Source organism: Alligator sinensis, unplaced genomic scaffold, assembly GCF_000455745.1.
Source record: "Alligator sinensis unplaced genomic scaffold, ASM45574v1 scaffold420_1, whole genome shotgun sequence".
NCBI lineage: Eukaryota > Metazoa > Chordata > Crocodylia > Alligatoridae > Alligator > Alligator sinensis.
In genome coordinates this window covers 463,311-479,292 of record NW_005842298.1, presented here as the reverse complement: position 1 = coordinate 479,292, position 15,982 = coordinate 463,311, and the positions used below count along the sequence as shown (strand labels likewise).

General features: G+C 42.8%; 1 protein-coding gene across 4 annotated transcripts in view; it reads left to right on the top strand.

Annotated features, from left to right (window-relative positions):
* Positions 1–15,982, top strand: part of OTULIN (OTU deubiquitinase with linear linkage specificity) — a 43,968-nt gene that overhangs the window by 6,384 nt on the left and 21,602 nt on the right. For all 4 annotated transcript variants that reach the window (XM_025209634.1, XM_025209633.1, XM_025209632.1 and 1 more), the window contains exons 3-5: positions 5,543–5,619; positions 6,513–6,607; positions 10,997–11,140. In XM_025209634.1, the coding sequence (XP_025065419.1) occupies positions 5,543–5,619; positions 6,513–6,607; positions 10,997–11,140 (316 nt within the window). The remainder of the gene's footprint in view (positions 1–5,542; positions 5,620–6,512; positions 6,608–10,996; positions 11,141–15,982) is intronic.

Sequence of the window (15,982 nt, the reverse complement as noted above, 5' to 3'; positions counted from 1 at the left end):
ATTGGGGGGGGCTCCACATTGCGGTTGGCCGCAGACCTGGAAGTGGACCAGAAGCACTTCTGGTCCACTTCCGGGTTCACCAGGGAGTGTGGGGGGGGGCCTCCTTAGTGCCCCCTGGGCTCAGCACCTGGTGCCTTCTGGGTTTGGGGGGGTTCCCTGTGTGCTTGGTGGTGGACCTGGAGGTGGACTGGAAGTACTTCTGGTCTACTTCCGGGTTTGCCACCAAGCACGTGGGGAGGGGGCCCGTGCTCCTGTGGGACGCTCCATCTGCCCCAGCATCGCAGCATTCACAAGCCACACCTGGTAGGTACCTCAAGGTATGTAGAAAAAACATTTAAAGCTGTGTCTGTGGCCGAATTGCTGATTCAGTCAATCAGCATCAAACCTTCAGATTTGGATTTGGTCAAATTGAATTGGGGACCATGATCCGAATCAACAAATTGACTTACTGTCCCCGTTTCGGGCTTAATCCGAATCGAATATGGCCCATTTCACGCGACCCTACTTATTAGCCAACATCTAACAAGGTGATGGAGTAATTATTCTAAATTAAAATTTAACATTATCTTTTTGTATAGTATGTTTAACTTAATCACTTCTCAGCCATTTGTAGGCTAAGATCAAGTGTATTACCTTAGAAGAACTCGATTTACCGTGATTACTCTAATACAAGATGAGTTTCCCCTCATTGGCATTGGGGGGAAAACGCCCCTCGTCTTATAACTGCATACTAGGAACTCTTACTAAATATATTGTCTACCCTTAAACTGCTGCCAAAATCAGTGTGTACCCAGCGATGGAAACCGACTAAAAAGTTGATTAAATGCAGCCAACCATGAGTGTGACTCTAAAACATAGGGCCCATATTGGGCAGATATACTGATGGAAACCTACCGTAAGGATAGGTAAGTGCAACCCATCTGAGTAGGTCCATTAAGCTCAGTCCCTCTGACTGCTAACAATTTTTTGTCATGGTAAGCCATGACATTGCTTACCTATATTTCCTCTGTTGGCCCCTCTCTCAGCCTTGCACACATGATTAGTGTGGCCCCACCCTCTATGAGGTGAAGCTGAACCAGGTTGCCCTGCACCTCATTGGCACATAAATTTTTGGAGCATCTGAGAACTCATCACTGAACACCCAGTTCCAGTCATGAATGGGGGCTAATTAGCATGTGGATCCTTTGAGGTGGAAGGGGTGGTGATATATGGGGTATACACACATACTGAGTAGTGCTGAGCTGTGGGGTCACTGTGGAGGGTAGTGCCACACGAATCATGTGCACCAGGCTGAGAGAGGGTGCAACAGAGATTTTGGGAGAACTGTACCTAATGTTATGGGTTAATATGGTTTGAAATGCTGTTCACTCTGGTTAGGCCCAGCACATTGAACTGTATGGCAAATCATGAGCTTTTTGGCTGTGGGTTAATACCATGCAAGGTTTATACTAGATGTAAGCAGGTGCTGAAGTGCTGCTCAAAATTGTATTTATGAAACACCTATGCTAAAACCTACAGCAGTTTCAAAAAAAGGTAACACAAATCAATTCTGACTGAACTAAGCCTTGTGGTACGTTATATGCAAATTGCAACATCCCTGTTTAATTTCAAGGTTATTGTTTTCAAATTTGCTCTTTGCTTCTGTGCTGTCATGGAGGGCAGGTTCTGACAGTGAGGGGTGGGCAAAGGGCCTGCCAGGGGAAAAAGTTTGTGGGAGGGTGGTGGGTGGAAACAAAGGGCCAGCTTATCCCCCATATATTTTCCATATATAGAATCTAGTTATTGTGCGGGGGCAGTGGTGGGGGGTGAGGGTTGTCTTATAATCAGGGCCGTCTTCTATTTGAGTGCGTATGGTAATTTACAGGATCAAACACTGAACAGCTTGGAAAAATAATGTACTAAATGCTATATCATAACTTACCTTTATGCTTTTGCACCAGTTGTTTCAGTGGACTGGAAATGAGGCAACCCTTCAGTATTTAATTTTTGTCTTGTTAGACTAGGAGTTGCTACTAGAATATCTATTGAATACCTGTCAAAATCCAGCAATGAACAGCTGTGCTCATCTTTTTATAATCCTTTAAAAATTATTCATTTGCCTATGGTGGGTAAAATACGGCCCGTGGGCCGGATGTGGCCCATCAGGCCATTCTATCCGGTTCGTGGGGCCCCCAAAACAGTTAGAAAATTATATTTATCTGTTCTGGCTGCCTTTCATGTGGCCCTCGAAAGCTTGCCCAAACTCAATAAGTGGCCCTCCATCCGAAATAATTGCCTGCCCCTGTTATAGACAGTAAAAGTTGGGAAACTGAGCCATGGGCTTTGGAAACATGGGAGTGGGACTGTGCTCTGCCCTGGTGTATTTCTTTGAAATAACATTTGTTTTCAGGTGCTTTAGTCAGTGCTGTATGCCAGAGCCCTGTGGATGTGTGCGTATAGGAGTGCCAAGGGTGGGTCTCCACTGCCTTTCCTCTTCCGTCTGCCCGAGTTTTCATGGGATCTGAGTTTTGCTGCCATTTGCCTCCCCCACCCTGCTCTCTCCCCACTGATTCAGTGGCAGGGAAAAGAGGAAACAAGCTCGTCTTATGGGCTCTGGAGCTTCATCTCCAGAGCTTTCTGGAGATGAAGCTTTCAACATGAGCTTTCCAGAGCTCATGTTGACACACCAGTGACCTCAGAGCTTTCACATGGCACTGGAACCTAGCAGCTGAGTGTTGCTGCTTATCCCTGCTATAAGGGATTCCTATGGCTGAATTAATTTGTTGGGGCAAGGTTGTGAAAGTGGCTGCACTCATATCTTGCGCTCTGGAGCTGGTATGTCTGCATGGGTGAATGCTGCTGTTACTCCTATCCTCCATTCCCCTGTTGCTGAATACAGAAGCATTGACCTGTGCTGACATGCTGTTAATGGACTGCTCACACTGACTTTGCAGGCCGCATCTGGGCCGCAGGCCAAATATTGAGTACCGCTGTTCTAGAAGAATCTTAGCTGAGTTCTCTCAAATAAAAAACACTTGTTAATAAGGTGAGAAAGGAAAAAGATTGCAAAGGTCAATTAACTTGGACCCAAGTACTGTATGTAATTAGGTGACCTTCCAGTCATAGAAAGTTTCAAGGCTTAGTAAAGGCTAAACTGAAAATTGCATAAAGATACAAGCTTGCTGGCCTGATGTCCTTTACTGGCAGCTATGCCTAATACTTTTTTTTTTCCTTTGTAGAATGATATTTCTCTGAAGAAAACCTTATAACTATGCCATAATGAAGTGTGATAAGGCTATATTATTTTACCATTAGTAATAAAAAAAAAATGTTTTTTCCAGATTATTGTTGTATTTGCAGATGATACCAAGATGGAAAGGTTTTGCATGCACTTTGGAAAATATAATTGGACTTCAAAGTCTTGTTGAGAAATAAGGGAAACGTAGCATGAGTGGCTAGGCAGCAGTGTTACAAGGAGGAATCTAGGGATTATAATATATAATGAACTCACAAAACTCATGAATGTTACACATTGCAAAATCCAAGCCCATGCTGTGAGGATATTTATGATGCTTCTGTTTTATGCCATATTCTTGTTTGAGTATCACATATGATATACTCCTGTTTGTATATTTATGTCTGTCTATATGGATGTTTAGAAAATAAAACCTGTGAAGAAAGATTGAAAGGATTGGATTTTTTTCAGTTAAGGGAATAGAAGACTGATGGATGAAAAGAAGTTGTAAACTATGTAAAAGATGATGGAAGAAACAAAGCTTATAAATTGTTCTCTGCATGGGTGAGAACAAAAAGTAGTGGTTTTAAATTGAAACAACAGAGTGTAAATTTAGTAGAAAAACATTCTAATTCCCAAGTAATTAAGACTGGAATTAGTTACCTGGGGAGCTTGTAGATGAAGTAATCTTCATTAGAAGCTTTGTAGAGCAAGACAGACATAAATCTTTTGGGAATGATTTGTGTATAGTTTAATCCTGCTTTAGGGCTAAGAGAGGGACTTCCCTAGGTCCCTTCCATTTCTTTCTTATGATTAGGCAGGAAAACTGCTCTAGAACTCTGATAGCAACAGTAAGACATTTTTGGCTTCTTGTTATGGCATGGGTGAAGGCTAATTAGAAAAAAAGATGACTTATTTTTGCAAACAAGTTCAGAAATCATTTTATAAGATAAGTAGGCATGGATGTGAATCAAAATAAAATGTGAAGCCATAAGTAACAATGTGGTTCACATTTTGGTTTACCAGGGTGTATCCACTTATCACCTAATCACAGTAATTTATTTGTTATTCCTTTTATTTTTCTAGCTTTCAGCTGCCTGTCTTGTAGGTTGGTTTCTGTTTGAGTACCAGTCATGTTGTTGACCTTATTGTCTACTAATAAATAATAGACAGATAGGCTAGAATTGTTGTTAAACTTAATATGCATGTACAAGTCTTGTGAATGTCTTCCTTCTCCTGAAATGGGTACATGCTAGTTTTGGAGTGAGTGAAATGTTGATATTCCATTTACTATTAAAAAACCCCAAAAAACAAAAGAACAAAACCAAATAAATAGATTATGTACTTGATGGTAACTTTTTAATGAAATATTAAAACTAAGAATTGTGTAGGTTGGCTTACTATGTAATAATGCTGAATACCTAGCAGAATCAGATTTTGAAAGAATATGTATAATTTAAAATGTCTTTTTCCTTTACATTTCCAGACACTAAAATAATTATGGTTTATGAGCTCCTGCTCAGCCTGAATGCATACTAAGGCATCTACTAGATATGTTACAGCTGACATTTAACCCCATTGGAGCCTTTATATAGTGTTATGGTAAATTCAGGAGTTTTTAGTTTAAGATATATTTTATGATGCTTGTTCTAATAAAAATGGAATGTATTGTACCACTCCTTTCAGTCTCCATTGGGGTTGACACCAGCGCAGGGTATATGCTTGTGCAGTGATCTATTATAGGCATGGACGACAGACCAGAGGGGAGAGTGTTTAAAATAAATAACACACACACACACACACACACACACACACCTGCTTATAATATCATATATATTATACAATTTATATTATAATAATAATATCATATGATATAATATAGGCAGACAAGGTTCTTTGGGTAAATGTGATGTCTTTTATTAAACTAAATTGTTGGAAAAATTGTTCTTTTAAAAGCTTGTGGGCACAAACATCCTTCTTAAGTCATATATCCACCCACCCATCCTTTTCTTCTCTGGTCTGTTCCTGTAATGAATCACTGCAGTAGCGTATACTTTATCGCTGCACTAATGTGTGTGTATGTTTATATATGCATATGCGTATATATGATTATTAATAACTGATTTTTTCCCAGGGCATCAAGATTATTCATGCTTTGTTTCCTCATTTTAAAAATGCATAGATGTGGATCACAGGAGGACATTGAATTCTCTTGTAATATTTTGAGGGAATTATGATTAAGTAGCTTTATACAGTGGTAAATGGAGTAAATTTCAATAGCAGTACGATTTGTGGTATTACATGAACTGTATGTCAATGTTGTTGCAGTGAGGAGGACATGTATCGTGATGCAGAAGAAATAGAGAGAGAAAAAGTATTACTTGTTTGTGAGAGAGGCTCCACAGGTACATATGACTTTCATTTATGGCATTTCACACAACAGAATAGCTTATAATACTGTTAGTTTATATAGCTTTGTTTCCTTCATCCCCAAAGATTTTGCTGCTCAAATGTATACATGCATTGTAGATGCATCTCACAGTGGAGTACAGCACAATTTTTTTTTTTCATCCTAAATTCTGTTTCATGTTGAATCATGTTTCAGATTACCCAGTCTACCTAGTCTTTTTTCTTCAAAGTTATTTTGACCTGATAGAAAGTTGCTATTTGTATATTATGCAGGTACCTTTTGTGTAAAAATGTAACATTTTAGCAAATACTACTAACCAGTTGACAATATGAAAGGGTCTGTCATTGGGAGTCCCTCAGGAGTGCCCTTGTTTCAGTGCCTATGATCTGAAAGGAAGCCACTGGAATTCCCATGAAGTTTTGTGTTCCTCACCTCTTCTGGGGAAGCTAATTTTTCCCATCTTTCTTGCTTGCTTTCCATCATGCTTAACATGCCCTATGTAAATATGGAGTGTCTTGTGTGTGTCTCTATAATTTAACTGCTGAAGTGAAGAGAAAAAGCTTTCCTGCTGCCTTTTTTGACTGCTGAAGTGGTGGGAGAGCCAACTGGTCTTTTCCTTCTGCTGCTTTTTGGGGTCATGGGGCATCTTCTTCACCACCATCGTATCTTCTCCTTGTACACTGATTTCTGGAGGGTTTTTTTTCCTGTCAAATACTAACAGGAGATATGTTAGCTAGGCAATATGCTAGTCAGCTGCTTTTAAATCGGTAACTATTTTCAACTAAACTAGAATTTCTTGAAGTACTAGATATAACCACTACATAATTGAGTTGTTTCATAGTTCCTCTTTGATCACATGTGATATGCGCATTATATTAATCTCAACAGAAAATAAGCTAAGTGTTGCACCTGAAATGGATATCGTGGAGTACTGCCAAAAAGAGTGGAGAGGAAATACACCAGTGGCAAAACTTATGAAAAAGGTATAATAACTTGTTTTTCTTTGTAAGGTTTTTTTGGTAGTTTCTGCAGAATAGATACTTGCCAGATTTTGGCCTTAATGGGTTTTATGGCTTTTCTTTTTCTTATATTAATTTTAAGGTGCACAGTGTTTCAAACAGAAATACAGTAGCAGAAGGTAGAAGTAGTAAGTTAGGTGGGGTTGTTTAATTAGTCCCTGCAACATCCATTTGAAATTCTTATTAATAGAATATATGAATAAACATCTATATGCGAACATCTTTGCAATTTACTGTTACCCAGAATACCCATATTTCACATTCCAGGGCTGGAAAGAAACAAAGCCAAATCTTTACTTCAGTTGCAAGTGTATCACCTGAATAGGGAGGACACAAAATCCAGGATTATGGGGCTCTTTAGGTAAACAAAGGAGAAAGACGGACATCTTCAGCATAGAAAATTATACTTTAACCATGCGTTTTCTGTTAAGCAGAACTTCTGTGTATTTGAGGAGAGTGGAAGTATTTATATGTTAAAATCCATCTGTGCAAATACAGTTCTTCCCCTGGGGTCAAGGGAGAGAGAGAGCTATGGGTGTTTCTTTACTTCTGGGAGGCGCTCATAAAACAGTGATGCGGGCAGCATTAGAACATAGAGAACTTCTTTATCTTAAATCTCTTGTTCTTAATCTCTACCTATTTTGTTTGTATGGGGTCATACACAAGAAGGAATTTTTAAAATGGGTTTTAAGAGCCTTTTTGCTTACTTTTAGCATTGTTAATGACTTTGCAGGGGGCTTGAAGTATTCTTGGGCTATATTCTAGTTTTGAAACTTCTTTCAAGGTAAGAAAGCAGAATTTGACCTATGGACTTCGTGGCTTGATGGACTGCAGTTCAGGCACTGTCATAGGGGACACAAAATAAAGCAGAATGTGTTTAGGCATCTTGTTTCAGAGAAATTGTTCTTTTTCTGCCCATGAGTGCAGTGTTGATGTTGACTGGACATATGGAATAATTTTTTGGAAAAACTATCAAAACTTAGGGGTTCACTGATAAAGATTTTTTTTGGCTGATACTGATGGCCAATTATTAACCAGCCATATTAGCCAATGCCAATTGGATAGCCAATAGGCAGCAAAGCAGCTTGGAGAATAGCGTCCTGCTGGTAAGCCTGTGGGAAGAAAGGGATGTGGGGGAGGGGGCAGATCTAGGCCCCCATGGGGAGGAAGGGAGGGAGTGGGGCTGGGGCAGGGGCAGGCGCTGCCCAGACAGGGTGTGGGACTGAGTGGCTCCTTGCCATTGTGCGCACCCCTGAGGGAGGCACGGGGGGGCATGTGCCCTCCAGATTTCTGCACTAGGGAAGGCAGGTTGCCCACTGCTGGCTTAGGGCCAATGGCTACACCAACCTCTTCGCAGCAAAGGGGCTGGGAGGGAGAGCTATGAGGTGGACTACAGTCACCCCCAAATTCGCTGTAGCTTTGCCTCCCAGTGCTGCTGCTGTCCTACCCCCTCCTGCCCCAAGTGCACTCCCGGCCCAATCCCCACTGGGAAGAGGCTGATGCAGCCCACCCTCGCCCATCCCCCACCCCCCATTCCCCCTGGATGAGCAACTCGCAGCTCTGCCCTGCACCCTGCTCCAGATCACTGCCCCCACAGTGAAGTAGGGAGTGGGGCTGAGGCAGGTGCTGCCCAGCCAGGTTGGGGCGGGCGCGGGATGGAGCCATGACACGTCTAGGGGGTAGGGGAGTGACTCCCACCACTGCGAACACTCCGGGAAGGCATGTGGAGGGGTCATGTTCCCCTGGATCTGCGCGGGGTGGGCTGTGGCTCTCGGGCTGAGCCGGGCTGTGCACAGGGCGGGTGGCGGCAGTTCTGGGAGGGGGGCTATGGCCCAAATTTTGCAACCCCCCCCATAGCCCATCCTCGTGTCACTACCTGCCCCGAGCACAGCCCTAGCCCAAACCCTGCCCCCTCCCCCACACACTGAGAAGAGCCTGGAGCAGCCCTGGCCCCAGCCTGCAGCAGCAGTGCACCCTGCCCCACCCTGCGCATATCTAAGGGCATGCCTTCCCATGTCCTCCTGGGGTGCACACAGTGGTGGGAGCTTCCCTGTCCCTGCACTCCCCAGACAAGCCACGGCTCCATTCTGTGCCCTGCCCTGTCCCATCTGGGCAGCGCCTGCCCCAGCCCCATTCCCTCGCTGTCGGGGGCATTGATCTGCCCCCACCTCCACACCCCTTCCCTCCTCCCTCCTCTTCCACCACCACAGACTTATCAGTTGCACCAAGCTGCCGGGCTGTGCGTCTCGCTGCCCGCATGCTGTGCTGCAGCTGCACACACGCACAGGCATTTATCGGCTGCATTAGGCCAATTTCCGATACAGTCAATTTTCTTTATATTGTTGTCGATCCGATATCAGTGCACTTCTAGTAACAAAGAATGTTTTTGTAGGGTTGAACTGTTTTTACCTGTGATGGCTAAGGAAATATAACCAAAACCCCCTTGCTTTTGCATATCTTTTCTTGAACAACTTGTAGAGTTGGGAGAGTTGCTAGACAAGTTTTTTGGGCACCATGTGTGAATGGTATCCTTTTAAGCTCATTTGCATTTGTTAGTTTTCCTTAATTGTGCACTTGCCTGTTTTAAAACTGTCTTCTGCAATCAAAATTACCCTTTGTATGGAGGTAAAGGGCTGTGGTGGTGTTATGTGACTTGAGTATATCTATTCAGTAGAAATAAAAATGACCTGCGTAGGAGAATCCAGGATTTTCTCAAAACTCCTGTCAGCACAGTTCTCAGCACTGTTATAGACCAGTAACAACTACTAGAACTTCTGTACTCATGGACAACACATTCTCCACCTTGTTTTGACCATCCGCATTGTTTTTGGTCAAAGTGTGTTAGATCACATTCTTGTTTGGGAGACCTTTGTAAAGAGTTAGGAAGGAAGGAGATCTCTTGCTGTGGATTTTGCATGTAGGGATGATAGCAGGGTAAATAGTATATTTAAAAATGCAGAGGAAAATGGAGATACTGTAGTAGTATTATTATGTAGTTTTCTGTTTTGTATGAATTTTAGAGGAAATGCATTTTCAGCAGTTCAAATTAAGCCATTTTAATTGAATATTGTAAATACTGAAAACAACAGTGCAGTGTTAGTACAAGCTTCTCTGTTGTGTGCTACTAATGAGTCATATATTGGACCACTGACATGTTTGCTTAAAGGCGTGATGGGATCTGATCCGTGATGCTGGTAATCATGTAATCCTGCTATGTCTCATGTAAATGGAAAGATGTGATTTTTGGCATCAGGGTTCAGATCCCCAATTATACCATATTGCCCTGGATTGGCAACTTAAAAGCCAGATGCCCACAATCAACTGACTGTTAGCTGGGGCCAGGGACCAAGTTGGGGTCTAGAACTGGCCCCAGCCAACAATCAGCTGATTGCTAAAATCCCAGCTCAGTGGCTCACGTAGTTTTTACAAGTCCTGACATATGGGGATCAGAGAGATTCTCCCTCATCCCAGGCTCCTGTTGCCGTTGCAACTTTAAAAAAAAAAAATCATACATGCAGCTGGGCTGCACAAGCAGTTCTCTGACATTGAGTGCGTGGAGATATCCTTAGGATCATGGTAGCACCCACATCTTCCTCTGGGGCTTGAGCAGAGGTCCAGGGTCCTGGTTCTGTCCCAGACCCTGGGGCTGTACCAAGCTGGATCTTGACACTTAGTTGAACAGTGGGATCTGTCATAGACCAGTCTCAACCAGCTATATGTTTAGTTTAAGTCATGATACAAACAAGCCACAAAGTTGCTACATGTTATATGTGGAATAACTTTGAGGCTTGTTTACTGTATTATCATGCCTTAAATTGATTTGAATATGTGTCCGGGTTGTTCTTTAAGGTGCAGTTAACTTTTAAATTAATGTGTCAGGGGCCTTGGCGAGGACACCAACAGTTTGTAGAAGGCTATTTTAGGTTCATTCTCCATGTTTTGATTAACATGTCAGTTATGATAGTTATATGCCTTTTAATTTACTTAGCATCTATAGACCTCTTGTGATACCGATCTTCAGAGGGCTAGGGTTCAGACCAAGCAGTCTCACCAGTCAGCGTGAGCTTTCTGTTAAGCTTTTGTTTTTGATATATAAAAATTATTTGTTACAGCTATTGAGCAGAACAGAACTGTGTATTGTGTTTCTTTTGCATAACTTGTCCTTATACATTTGTTTCAGAAGTATTTGACTATTTTATGTGGAGTAGTGGAACAAAATGTATTGTCTCTTTTAAATGGCTCTAAAATTTTCTCTCTTGATACAGACATGTGAATTGGAATGAAGGAAAAAATGTTTTTGTGTTTATTTGCGTAATCAATTTGGGGTTTTTTGTTTTGTTTTGTTTTTAATAGGGATATGAAGCAGTTTCTCAGAAATTTGCCTGTATAAGGAGAGTAAGAGGTGATAACTATTGTGCTCTCAGAGCAACGCTATTCCAGGCACTGAGCCAAGCTACTGAACAGCCTAACTGGCTCCATTCAGAGGACTTAATGCTGGTATGCTTCATGCTTACAATAGATCTTCTGCTCAAGAGAAAATACAATTTCTTACTTTTGGATAATGCATACTATATTATATGAGCACTGCTCTCTTTCAGTTTTAAAGATTGGAGGGAAGGGGGAAATTGGGGCATAGAAGAAGAGATCCGTAAGGTATCTTTGCTCCAAAGGCTAACACCTGGGCCACAAACTGTCCATCCATCTTGACCTGTTCTTTCTACACTTTATTTTAGTGTCTGTAGTATGACAGTCAGTATTTGGAAATGAGTTAGATTTACTGGAGAATTCAAGGAAGTGAATCTATAGAAGTGTTCGTAATTTTAAAAAATGTGCACTTCCATTGCCCAACCTTGACAATTTATAAACAATTATTATAATTGAACATTTGCTTTGAAACTGTAGTCTTTTGGTAATGGGAATTATGGGAAAGTTAGGTTGAGTCCCTGCTTAGCAGCTTTGTTATTTATTTACCTACAATGCTAAGTTCTCTTCACCACATCAGGTAAGTGGTATATTAGTGAAGCTTATGTCAAAATGATACTGTTCTATTTGTGTGAATTGCCAGACATCTGCATTTTTTGCTTCACCAGCAGGAAATTATCTCCTTGAAAAGAAGGGTTGTCTACTGAAAGTTGTTCAAATTCTTCAGCCTAATACATCAGGTTCAGAACTTGTGACAAATGATTAATTGTCTATGAAGTTGGGTCAGTACTATCCTGTGGTGCTTGACTGTGAACTTAGCTATATTACCATATTTTCTTGAATACTACACACCCCCAAATAATGTGAACACCCTTTTTTTGGAAGGCAGAATGAATTGAGAGTTTTGGTTTTATTTTTAGTCTTGGCCAAAAGCTGACCTCTTGGTTGGGGTAGAGCTTGCTCTTCAACTCGCATACTTTCACTCTCCTGCTCAGACAAAAGCTAGAGTTCTAACCTTCTCACAACCATGGCCCTATAGGCAGCAGCTTTGGCTGCTTAGCCAAAAGCTACTACCAATTTGGCAGCAGCTGAGAGGGGATTATAATGTATCTCTTTATGTTGAAGTGTGGACTCCTGCTGCTCCTTGGTGACCGGTAGAGAAGTGAGGGAAACTCCCTAGACTTCCATTCTGGCACAGAAACAAGCTGCCCTGCTTCAGTCACATACCCTAGTGTTGCAGGACTAACTTCTGGTGGGGAAAGTTGCCTATGGTATGTAAGTTAACATGGTATTTGCTAGTTGGGAAGGTTTTTTTACCACTGGATTATATCTCCAGTAGTGACAAGACAACTAGAAGGGACTTCTTTTAAGTATTTTCTCTACTGATGACTCAACACACATCATCTGGAAGCAGAAAATTCTGTATTACCCAAATTGAAGATGACCCTGAACTGAGGATGATTGTCTCCCATTATTAAATTCTGTTCATGGCAAATTTATGAATTTGTCATCATTTTCTGTGTATAGAATTTAATTATTGGAGAATTAAAATTGGCAGTCTTAAATTCTTTTCCCCCCACAACTGTAACACAGAAAGCAGAGGGAGTGAGGGAAGGTAGTAAGTTGTGGTGTGGGGAGGCAGTGTGAGGGGGAACAAGTAGTGGAGAGGAGACAGGTGGGGAGGGGGAGCAGGCATTGGGGCTTGCCCTTCTACACGCACCTTGCCCCTGTTGCCTGTCTGCCCCTACCACTTGGCCCCTTGTACCTGCCACTCCCTCCCCTAGCCTGAGGTCCCCATCTTCTCCCTGCCCCGCATTAGCCTCCTCCCTTTGAGCTGCCTCTGCTCTGGGGCCAAGCTGGAGCTGGGGCAAACACGCAAGCACTATGTACTGGGCTGCAGTTGAGGCTGAGCCAGCTGGAGCTGGAGCCTAACCAAGAGTTAGCACCAGAGGGGGACTGAAGCAGGTGAGGGGCAGAGGTTTCAGGGTGGGGGCAGAAGGGCGAGGTCCAAGGCTGTAGTGAGGGCAAGCAGCAGTTGCTGCTCTGGCTCTGACCCTGTAGCAGCTGCCTGCCTCCCCCTATTGCCTCGTGCTCAATTCTAAGACAAGAAGCTTTTTCCCCCCGTATTGAATGGGGGGAGAGGGTGCGCCTCAACTTGGAATCAAGTAAATACAGTACCTGCTAACATGTTTTCTGAGGAATGGTTTCAAAGAGAAAATAACCTGCATGCATTTCTTAATCGGGTTGTGACCGTTTTTATTTTTGGGTGGCTTTTTGTTTAATTTTAATACTGTTTTTGCATTTTTCTTCTTTAAAATACTGATGCCTTAAACTATATATCATGATTTTTTGCCCTATTTTATAATGAGGTGGTTTACTAATGTGTTCTGCTGAAATATATTCAGTAATGATTGTGAAGACAGCAGTAGAGTATGTATGTGCAAGGAAGATAAATGGAGTAGTAGTTAGCAAGACTTTCCCTCCCTCGGTTGTAAAAAGTATGTGTGTGTTAAATACAAACGTTTAAAATCTCTTCTGTTATAGGATAGGGCATTAGTTTGCAGCCTTCATTCGTGAGTCGTACCCCCCCCCCGGCTGTTCTCAGTTAAAGGATAGAATTAAAATAAATGAATGCCACCAGATCCTACCTACAAAATGCGTTTGTTAGTTAATTAGACAAATGTAATACTTCCGTTTTTTTTTTTTTAATTGTTTTATGCTGGAACTTGAGGAATATTTAAAAAGGGGTTAAGATTATCGAGTAGTTCTTGGTAACTATTAGGGCTGTGCGAAGCTTTGGTAGCCTATTTTGATTCGGAGGAGAATCCGGCCTCATTCGGCAGCCGAATCAAATTGAGAGACCCATGAAAAGGTCAAAATCTGTTCGGAAGCATCTGAATCAATTCAGAAGGCAGGTTTGCAGGAAGCAGAAACTGAGAAGGGGTGGGAGGGGGAGGGGAGACTGCTCTGATATTGACATCTGTAGCTGGACAGTGACTGTGATCTTTCTCCGAGTTCCCTTCCAATCACAGTTCTCTGGGGGAAGGGTGTAGAAACAACATATAAGGCTGTGTGTGAAGTGAGCTGTGCCTTTTGTGAGCTGTCTCTCTCTTGGACCAGCAGCGTCTGAAAGGCTCTGGCTTGCTATCTAGTCTCTTGGTAGCTAGCTAGTCTCTATTCTTCTGTGTTTTTCTCTGACAGTGTGCTTTCCTGTACAATGACGACACAACATATCTCTCTCTCTCTCTCGCACACGCACACACTTCGCAGCACACCAAACATTATGAAGCGTCATGGGTGACTTTAACCTCTCAGACATCTGGGAGAAACAGGCAGCCAGGTCTGCCCGTTCACGAAGGTTTCTAACCTCCTGACAGGACCTTCATCTATCACAGGAGGTACGCGTTCCCACTAGGGGAAATGCCTTACTAGACTTAATACTGGCCACAGGGGCTGACTTGGTAGGGGATCTGTAGGTGCAAGGTAACCTAGGGGATAGTGACCACCTATTGATAAGGTTCACTGTCTGGAGAAAGGTGGGGAAGATAACTAATAGGGTGGAAGTGCTAGACTTCAGGAAGGCCAACTTCAAGAAGTTCAGGAGATTAGTTAGGGAAGGACTGACTGGTAAAAGCCTTGGAGAGATGGGAGTCCAGGAAGGGTGGGCGTTTCTCAAGGGACTAATCCTGCAGGCACAGAAAAGGGCCATCCTAGTACACCTAAAAGGGGGTGAAAAAGCAAAGAAACTCTCTTGGTGGGGCAGGGAAATCCAGCAGAGCCTGGAGGGATAAAAAGAGGCCTACAGGTTGTAGAAGCAGGGGGCTGCCACCAAGGAGGAGTATACCTACTTGGCTAGAGCTTTCAGGGAAGCAGTGAGGAAAGCCAAAGTGGACATGGAGCTTAGGCTGGCAGCAAAAGTTAAGGATAACAAAAAGTCATTCTTTAAGTACATAGGAAGCAAAAAGAAGGTACAGGGTAGCTTAGGGCCCCTTCAGGATGAACTAGGGCAACTGGTAACAGATAGGATGGCCAAAGCAGAGCTTCTAAATTATTTCTTTTCATCTGTGTTCCTGGACATGAATACAAATACACATCCCATTGGGACCTTAGGTAAGACCAGTATAGATACCAACCCACCAACTGTTTGAGCTGACCTACCAAAGGGGCACCTGGAGGGGTTGAATGTATTTAAGTTAACAGGTTCTGATGATCTTCATCCTAGGGTGCTTAAGGAATTAGCTGGAGTCATAGCGGAGCTGCTGGCACAACTGTTTGAGCACTTGTGGTGCTCAGGACAGGTCCCAGAGGATTGGAAAAGGGCCAATGTGGTCCTTATTTTCAAGAAGGGGAGGAAGGAGGAACCGGGTTAACTATAGGCTGGTTAGTCTCGCCTCTATCCTTGGCAAGACCTTTGAGAAAATTGTTAAGGATCACATTTGTGGGGGACCAGTGGGTAAAATGATGCTAAGGGGCGATCAGCATCCTGCCTGACTAACCTGGTTTAATTTTATGACCGGGTCACAAAATGCTTGAATGAAGGCATAGAGGTAGATGTTATTTATTTAGATTTTAAAAAGGCCTTTGACACAGTGTCACGCCCCATTCTTATAAATAAACTAAACAGTTGCAATGTAGGTTATTACACAGTCCGGTGGGTAGAAAACTGGCTTATGGGATGCATCCAGAGAGTGGTGGTGGATGGGTTGGTTTCTACCTGGAGAAATGTGGGCAGCAGAGTCCCCCAAGGCTCTGTCCTGGGACTGGTACTATTCAATATCTTCATTAGTGATTTGGACGAGGGAGTAGAAAGCACCCTGTCCATTTTTGCTGATGACACCGAACTATGGGGGGAGATGCACAAATTAGACAGCAGGAGCGAATCCAGGCTGATTTGGACAGGCTGGGGGAATGGGCCGG